General features: G+C 28.1%; 1 protein-coding gene across 1 annotated transcript; it reads right to left on the reverse strand.

The window, feature by feature from the left end:
- Positions 1-4,106: 4,106 nt before the first annotated feature.
- Positions 4,107-6,837, reverse strand: LOC119611433 (myosin regulatory light chain sqh). Its single transcript, XM_037967009.1, has 3 exons — positions 6,674-6,837; positions 4,741-5,167; positions 4,107-4,670 (listed from the first exon to the last, which is right to left on the reverse strand). The coding sequence occupies exons 2-3, from the start codon at positions 5,158-5,160 to the stop codon at positions 4,566-4,568; spliced, it is 525 nt and encodes a 174-aa protein (XP_037822937.1). The 5' UTR covers positions 5,161-5,167; positions 6,674-6,837; the 3' UTR covers positions 4,107-4,565.
- Between the last annotated feature and the right edge of the window lie 2,938 nt (positions 6,838-9,775).

The following is a 9,775-nucleotide window of genomic DNA, read 5'->3' on the forward strand; positions in this document are numbered from 1 at the left end:
CGAAATAAGCGGTTTCTATATTTTATATACTACATATATATATATATATGTGTTTGTATAATAGATATGTATGTAAGTATGTACAGTGAATCAACTAAGTTTTTTGCCTACCTTTCTTAAGAGAATTTTGTTTTTTGTTCATAAATAAAATTTAAAAAAAAAAACAGGTAAAAAGTAAATTTATGTTTTCCAATTGAAAATAGAGATTATGTAGAATGGGAAAACCAAGAAAAAAATATTAAAATAAACATTTTGGTGCATTTGTTGTTGCATTTTATTATTTTTCATCAGAATTTGCACGTCAATAAAGTATTTTGCATATTGAAATTTCCAGTTAATTTCGTTGGGGTTTTCAAATTATTTTTTAATTGCTTTTTGGAATTTATTGTTTTATTGTTAAAAGCACACGTGTTAAGTATTTTTCAATTGTAATTTTCAAAAATCATATCCTTATTGTGTAAAACTGTAGTTATTTGCGTCAAAAATGTTTAAAGGGAAATAATGAGGCAATTCCAATATAAAAAATTAGTTTAGATTTTTAGGACAAGTATAAATCAATGAAATTCAATTATGAGATGTTTAATCAATCATTAAAAAATATAGAAAAGAATTATTTAAAAAACGCACTGAGTTGTCTTTCAAAATCTTTAACTGCCAAAGGAGAGCGACTTGTACCCAAGCAAAAACCATTTAAGTCCTCATTTTTCTTCTCCAAAGTCCATATACGAACTTAAAAGAACACTATGTTTAAATTTAGACCTCTAAACAGACCTTAGGTTGCTTGGAAACAATATAAAGTGAACTATCGTGTGGTACGGGAAAAATACTTCATTTAGATATTTACAAATAGAGGCGGTTCTCATCACCTAAGATCCACAAAAGCAATATTTTTCAGCTAATACATACACTTATATATAGTTAGAACGCAAATCAAGAATAACTATCCAAATCCAACTACGCCTACTGTATTTTATTCATAAAATAATGCATTCAAAATATGAGGTAGAATATCAAGATTCTAGCATGTAATAGTTCTATAGTGGTATACGGTGATATCCCCATACTTAGAGTGGCTAGGATGGTACTTAGTGTTAGCTTTATTGAAAAAGAATCAATGTTATACAATTCTAAATGAAATACACACAGTACTCCCCTAATAGATGGGGTTTCCGTAATGTAGTTTTTGTTTATCAATACAAAATGACCAAAAAGCCAGATTATTTTTGTTATAATCTATAGATTTATACCCCACTGAAATTTTTTTCTAGGTCCAAATCCATTGATTTCCTAATATATCATGTATCCAATTCAAAATTACTTATTATTCTCAAAATAAAATCAAAGAAACGATAGATTTCATGTTAAGTCAAATATTGAAAAATTCTTATATAAGATATTAAATCGGTTAAGAAATGTCCAAACTTAGTCGTTGCACTACTAAAATATCTAAAAAATGTTATTCTAATACATAGGAGTAATAAAAATATTAAATTTTATAAAATAATGCAGCAATATTAAAAAAATGAACAAAAAACCTAAAAAAGCTAAATACTTTATTGACCTTAAAAATTAACAATACGTAGAAAATTAAAATATAAGATATTCTTTAAAAAGTACAACAAACTGCTTTATTTTGCTAAAAATAATTGTTCAGATAAAGTTTTTTCTTAAAATGTATAAAATTTTACATAGGCAAATTACTTAATTGATTCACTGTATGTGAATATATTGTATTTTAAATGCAATATATTTACGTGACTTCAATACCAATAAGTATTTAATTTATTGTTTATGTACAAACGAAATACGTTTTTAAAATAATATTGCATTAAATTTATAAATATGTACATACTACATACATACATAAATAAATAAATGCATTTACAATGGTGTTATTTTAGTTACACCCTAATATACACATAATAGTTTGATTGACTTTCGCATAAGCCAATTTCCGTCTTTTCTTAACATTCATGCTTTTAATCTTATTTTTTAGGTTTAATTATAATTACACTGTTTTTTGTCATTACTTTGATCTGTAATTTAAAAAAGTTACCATTTGAATGAACGGTTTTAATGTATGTATTATTCTTTGTTTTTTTTTTTTTAAATTCAAAATGTTTCCAGATTTTGTGCCATTACAAAATTTTAGAAGGTTTTAATATCAGTGATCACAACGCTGTAATAATTTATTCAAGATTCCAAGTCCTTTAGAAGATTTTAATATCAGTGATCACAATGCTGTAATAATTTATTCAAGATTCCAAGTCCTTTATCTGCGGAAGAAGCCATTGATTTCGCTTTCAGAGCAGAAGCTGCTCAATTAATAGAAAATCATGCTTTAATAATTGATTTTATAGAAAAAATCAAGAAGAATAAGCTTAATTTTACTCTTTATTATCCTAATGCTTAATTCCTATATGCGCAGAAAGTTTAAATTATGTTCGCCTGACGACGTAATCTTTAGTTTATCATTCTTGATTCAAACTTTCTGTGCATATAGGAATTCTGAGGTCACACAATCTGTATTCCTATTGGTTAACAATTTTCAGCTATAAATATAACAGTTGGATAATTTATTATTTTTATCTAAAAATTAATATATAGTAACCATTATTTTCATAAATTAATTTATAAATGTTTATAATGTTAATCCCCTTTGATGTTTTTAAGTATAAGATTAAACTTCGCAGTATTGCCATACAAAACAACAGAAAACGTCCTGTTTGCTATCAAAACAATGCATAATTCATAATTCAGCTCTGGATGAAGGAAGATCGTCGTGCATCATTGCCATTATCTCTTAATGGTAATCAGGCCGTCGTTTTTGCTCTGCCTTCGAGAGTTTTACGTTTCACTACCGCATTGGTTTAGTGTTTTTTTCGAGTTCTACATATTAACCATATGCATTCGGATTTATAACCAAACTTTTTTTTACTTTGATACATGGTGGAGAACTATAGAAAACTCATTGGATTTTGGTGGAGTCCATAAAACTTATTACCTAATTCTGAGCGATCTGGCTTCCTATACAAAGGTATAGGTCGTTTCGGTATTTCTTGGACAAGGCTTCTTGGATTGTTACCCTGGCACTATGCTTGCTTTATGCGGCGCTATTTAAATTTTTAGATTCCATTAAAGTTGAAGAGTTTTTACCATGGTAAAAACGCTCCGAGTACTTATCAAATGGCGATGACGCGGGAGCTGTTTTCCAACTCAGACCCGAACAATCGACTTTTTGTCAAAAAAAAGTTTAAAAAGTCAATAAATAGACTATATTTTAGGACAAAAATTGAAAAGACGTCCAAAGATCGTTGACGTCATCTATGGGATGTATCGATTTTACAGTGAAGTCATTAATTTTTGCGCAAATTCGCCATAATTTTTATATATGAGAGATTTTTTATATGAAGTTTGACAGCTTCGGGAAGACTCTTCACGACACCTGGAACATATTATTGTCCCTTTTTGGATAGAGAATAACTATTAAGAAATTTATTTTGTTTAATTTATAAAATAAAAATGTTTCTAATTGTTTTTTATTTGTAGGCGATTTAGATTTTAGCGAAAGGGACATTAGTAGTTTATTTAGAAAACTTTCAATGGCAAGTTTTTAGTTTCTATTTTTAGATTAATGATTAACATTTGGCTGTTTATCTTTAAGTTTATATATAATTTTTATGTTTTCGAAACTAGGAACCCGGGTTTATTTGGTTATATATTAGAGGATATTGTGCTATACACAACTACAAAATATTTTAGAACACTTATTTTCTATGAAAAATATCTAAATATAAAAGATGAAACCAATCGTTTAATAGAATGTTATTCGGATTATTGTAGGTAATACCTGTGTACTTAGTGCTGTAAGTACTACTTTACTTTATTTCATTATTTATACTTTATCATAAATGTTCAACATTTGTAAAAGATGGACAACATATGGTTTTTCACGCTTATTATAACATTTATTTCAGTTACAAATTTCACAGATAAAAAAATCAATTACATATTTTAATTTAAGGCATTGGATTACGAACTTTTCCATTTAGCGAATGGGTGTGAGTAATCGAAGAAAATAAAAACATAAAATGAAAAATGTATTTATGGATTATGTATAAAATTTTATTCAATATTTAGATATAAATGATTTTCACGTTAATACTTATAAATGTGATATTCTTAAAATTGTTTTTGAAATGGCATACAGAGTTCTATAATGGTAAATTATATAATAGTAACATTAAGTACTCAAATGTACTTGAAGATATAGTACATGTGGATCAATTAGTAGGACAGCAAATATTTCAAAAATAAAATAATTTATATAAATACAATAGGGTAGGGTGACTTTTGTTTTTTTATCAATAAATTTTCACATAATTTTAAAGGATTTCTACAAGATATAACACCAAGATGCCTTTAAAAGTGAAGAGAAAAATGTACATTCACAAGTAGAGAAATGTCAACTTTTTTCTTGTATTAATGATAATTTTTACAGTAAAATGAACAAAAAGTATTCGGTTATAAAATGGAGGGGGGAATGTCTTTACGAATAGTGGCATTTATTGTTCGTCTTTATCTTTAGCACCATGCTTGAGAATTCTAGTAAATTCGATATAATCAAAGAGTCCACCCTTAATAGGAGCTTCACGATACATTTCATCGACCTGAAATATATAAACAAAATATAGTTAAAGACAGCTAATGATAAATAGTGATAAACAAAAAAAGACGTACATCCTCATCAGTGAAACGATCTCCCATTGTGGTAAGTAGTTCACGCAAACGATCCTCTGGAATTACACCATTATTGTCCTCATCGAAACAACCAAATGCATTTTTAATCACATCTTCGGGATCGGTTCCTTGTAGACGTTCACCGAATAATGTTAAAAACATTGTGAAGTTAATTGGTCCAGGTGCTTCATTCATCATGGCTTCTAAATAGTCATCGGTTGGATTTTTACCCAAAGATGCAAGCATATCGTGTAAATCTTCCTTTTCGACAAAACCATCACGATTTTGATCAATCATATTGAATGCTTCTTTGAATTCTGCAATCTGAGCTTGATCAAACATAGCAAAAACATTGGATGTGGCGCGCTGAGCACGTTTTTTGGTTGTAGCGCGGCGACCGGCAGTTTTACGTGAAGACATTTTGATTCTAAAATTAAAAGGGAATTAAATGGTTTTGATTCATATTTTCTTTAGTGTTTACTTATACCAATTAAAAATTATTAAAATAAATACATACATATGTATGTATGCATACACACTATTAAATTGTAAGAATTGAACTATTATTGATATTGACTTTATAGATTGCACAGTTTAGAACTTTGAAACTGTTTACAGAAAATGATGTTTCCACTACAACAGTTACTTTGTTACAGTTTGATATCTAATGTGAGCCTTAAAACGTACTGAACTTAAGGTTTCACTGAAGAGGATACGATCGTTTTGGACTTTAATGCACAACTCCAAAACCGAACAGACGTTAGTGTTTACTAAACATCACTTCCAGAGAAGTTGAAAAAGTCCGATTATAGAAGTTATGATTAATCTGTGCCTTTTTAGCCTTTTGTTTTTTTTTTATTTTTTTACACTACAGATGCATCAAAGCTCAGTGCGACCTGATTTTAACTGAATAGTTCCTTTAGGTACCACATACTAGATACATACATAGGTATGTATGTGGATCGAATTTCATATTAACTTTTACTCTATGTAAGTCAAAGTTAAAGATCTACAGTCAAAGTTGAAGCCCACTACATACGTTTAGGATAAACAGATTTACACATGAAACAAACATTTTGAATCTTTAAAGGAATAGGAGGTACTTAGTAAGTAAGCACTACTTACTTAAGTTTAACAAAATGGTTGTCCGTCTGTCAGTTCAAACATCTGTTATTCAACTATGTCTAAATCTGTTTTTTATTTATTTGTTGTTGTTGTTACTTAATTTTTACCAAAATTAGTAAAAATAGTTAAAGAAAACATTATCAGTAAATTGTGTCAACAACTTTTGAACGAATAATAAACACAATTTTTAGTAAATGAGTCATAACTTCAATTTTCGTAGATGTTTTTGTTATATTTCAAACATATGTGTGTGTGTTTTGTATGCATAAGAATTCGCAAGTGTGTTTGTGTGCTGCAATAAGAAAAAAAACAATGAACAAATTGTATTTGTGGAACAAATATTGCTCATTGCTTTTGGGTGAAAATGTTTTTATTTTTCTTATTTGTTTTTGCAAAATCTACAAAAAAACTTTGTAAATAAAATACCATAAAAGGTAAAAATTCATTACAGATTCTAAAATAACATTAACATTCAATTCACACACAAAAAACACGAACTTTATACCTACTAAAGAATGCAAAGTCGATTGGAGAAACATTTTGGAAATTCTATTTGATAACAAAAATAGAATGAAATGTAAAGTTCATTCTTTAAATATTAAATTGTTTTTCTTAAATGTGGACACTAGGCCAAGATGATGGATGATTCATTAAAATGTAATGGAAGAAAATACATGATATCTTTTAATTAAGCCCACAAATTTTTACACATCACCAAAAAAATACAAGAAAATGTAAATTAGAGCCGACAAATAATATGTTTTATATGCTTAATAGAAAACTAATTAATTACAATTGTTTTACTTACATGTTATTTGGTTTAATGTGTATGTATTTAAATTAAAAAGAAAGACAAAGATTAGTTTCTTCCACAGAATTTTTATATTATTTTTGTCTGCTACTTAAAAACACTCCCAAAGGCCTTTGATACTTCAATACGATTAATTAAATTTTATAGTCAACTGCAGTGTTGCCAACTCGTCCAAGAGCGGCTCAAAAACGGGTAAAATCGGGTAAAAATTGTGCAAAGAAAAGCACCATTTATAATTTTGAATAATTTTACAAATACAATAGAATGTAAAACTTAAAACATTTTTCTTTTTGTAAATTTATTAAAATTTAGATAAAATAGCTTTTTAAAAAGCTCTATAAATACCCGAAAAAGTACTATAAATGCCCTTTTATTTTTCTAAGTAATTTTAAAAAGGCACCAAAATTACCCGAAAAGCACCGATATGGCAACACAGGTCAGGGTCAGAGCCATGCGCCGACAAATATTAACGACGGTGTTGACTAACACTAAAAATGTCGGCGGCGGCTTAAAATCGAACCCGGCTAAGATTTCAGTTATTTTTAAATTTTCAATGATTTTAAATAATTAAAAACGGGATTAAAAAGTGGGTTTTTGAAAGCAAAGAAGCAAATATCTCAAAAATTGGGATTGCCTACCTGAGTAGGAAATTTTTGTATTCGTAATACTATTTTATTTATTTCTCTCTTTATACAACTCATTTTCACGAGATTTATTTTTATTTCAACTCTTCATTTTTATATCCTTCACCTTTTTGGGAATTCATTCAACTACATCGAAAGCTATAAGAATTAATTATAGACATCAAAGGGATTGAGTTTGAACTTCAAACTTTGAAGAATTGTTAATTCTTTAAAAAATAACTCAGTAAAAAATAATTAGGGAAATAATTGTAAAAAATTTATGTAAAAAAAAAAAATCAAAATAAACATTTATTTTTCTTTTTATTTATTTTTCGGACAGTATTAACAAAAATAACGCCTTTTCCGTAAACGTATGAATAATGCAACATTACCAACATGTTGTTGGGTATATACATACATTTGTGCTTATGTATCAGGGACCGTAAGACCCCATACCATTTTTTGATTTTATTTTTTTGTAACAGGGACGGGAAACCAAAACAGAAATTAAAAAAATCAAATTAAACATTATGGTATGGTATATAAGATTTAGCACATCACAATCTTCCCAGCAAAAATATTTAACAGGAACCCGCCTGTTTTGTCATCAAGTTGTATAGCGACTCGGCGACTAGAGACAGCTAAAAATATGGAAAGATGCAAATTATACTTACTATATGTAGGTATATTGTATTTGTTTTAAACTAATAAGTAGTTTTATTTTAGGTTATCTATCACAATATTTTGGGTCTAATGAAAACACACAATAGTGTTTTTGTTATGGATGCAAAGTAAAATTTAAAATATAAAACAACTACCCAGCAAAAAAAGTGTGGAAAAAGATGTAGAATTTTCATCACAACTAGTAACCCGAAGTGCTTCAAATTCGGGTGTAAAACCTATGAATTTTACATTTGCGTGTCATTGGAGGGATGTTGTTCATTTTTGGCAACTTTGAACTACATCTAATCTTATTTTTAGAAGCAGTAAAAATCCGAAATTTGGATGTCAAAAATAAAACAGATTCTCTTAATGACACGCTTATGTAAATTTCACTACTCTTTCACCAAATCTTGATGTACTTCAAATATGTTATTTGTAATGACTTTTCCACATCTCTTTCCTCACTTTTAACTGGGGTTTCATTTGTAAGGAAATATTTGGTTTATAAAAGTGAAAAATATGTAATCGCATTTTAAGATGTGATTAAGATGTAGTTTGTAAAGTATGACATCAATTATTTTTTGCTGGGAACTAGTAACCCGAAGTGCTTCAAATTCAGGTGAAAAACCTATGAATTTTACATTAGCGTGTCATTGGAGGGATGTTGTTCATTTCTGACAACTTTGAACTACATCTAATCTTATCTTTAGAAGCTGTAAAAATCCGATATTTGTATGTCAAAAATAAACCACATTCTTTCAATGAAACGCTTATGTAAATTTCATCAAAATTTGAAGTACTTCGAATATGTTGTTTGTAGTGACTTTTCTACATCTCTTTTCTCATTTTTAACTGTGTTTTAATTTGTAAGTATATGTTTGGTTTATAAAAGCGAAAAGTATGCAATCGCATTTTTAGAAGTGATTAAGATGTCGTTTGTAAAGTATGACATCAATTATTTTTTGCTGGGTACTTATCTATACCCAGTGTGCTTTACTACCTTAAAAGCAATATAATTAAAAAACTTAACGATATTTAAGATTCTAACTACAACAGTTTTCCAGATACACAATTTGATATATATGGGAAATGCCACGCAGATATACGGAATTTTGTATTTAATTCATATGGGAGGTGCCGAGCCCCCCATTGAAAGTCCGCCCGTTGTTCTCTAAATGTTCACACGAATGTCAAAGTTCTTCATGTAAAATTTGAAGATTCTAGCTCCAATTCGAATTTTTCTATTTAATTCATATGGGGGCTCCAAACCCCTCCAGATGAAAGCCCGCCATGTTTTCTTTAAAATGTTTTGATGAATAATAAAGTTCTTCGTGCAAAATTTGAAGAACTTAGTTCTATTAGTTTCCCAGATAAACACAGAAAAAAATAATACATAACTGGAATGAATTTTGTAATAAATTGTATGAATCGAACATGACTTTTTTTCCCAAACCATTTTCATTCAAAATATTAAAAGTTCATAGAATGTATTAATTTGTACATGATGAACTTTTTTTTAATTTTTACTTTTTTTCTGCAATATTCATGAAAAAATTGCTAAAGCTGGCTACACACTATAATATTCAGTAAAACGACATGTCAAAATTTTCAAATAAAATTAAAAATATTATAGTGTAGATACAAAATGTAATAAAAGTTAATGAAAATACGGATGGAAAATTGAAAATCGCATGATATTTTAAAATTTTTTGAAAAATATCAAAACGATTGGATTTTTCGTTTTATTTGAGTTTTATTTTTATTTAAACAAAGAAAAACATAAAACAAGAAACAAATTTCAAATAAAAATAGA

This window comes from Lucilia sericata, unplaced genomic scaffold (assembly GCF_015586225.1).
Source record: "Lucilia sericata isolate MDLA Ls3-8-SP2 unplaced genomic scaffold, ASM1558622v1 Contig000031F_arrow, whole genome shotgun sequence".
Classification (NCBI taxonomy): Eukaryota; Metazoa; Arthropoda; class Insecta; order Diptera; family Calliphoridae; genus Lucilia; species Lucilia sericata.

Excerpts from the sequence above, each read along its gene's own strand:
- LOC119611433 (XM_037967009.1), bottom strand. The coding sequence starts at position 5,160 with ATGTCTTCACGTAAAACTGCCGGTCGCCGCGCTACAACCAAAAAACGT. Across the intron at positions 4,671-4,740 it reads ATCGTTTCACTGATGAGGAT|GTCGATGAAATGTATCGTGA; the intron begins GTACGTCTTTTT and ends TATATATTTCAG.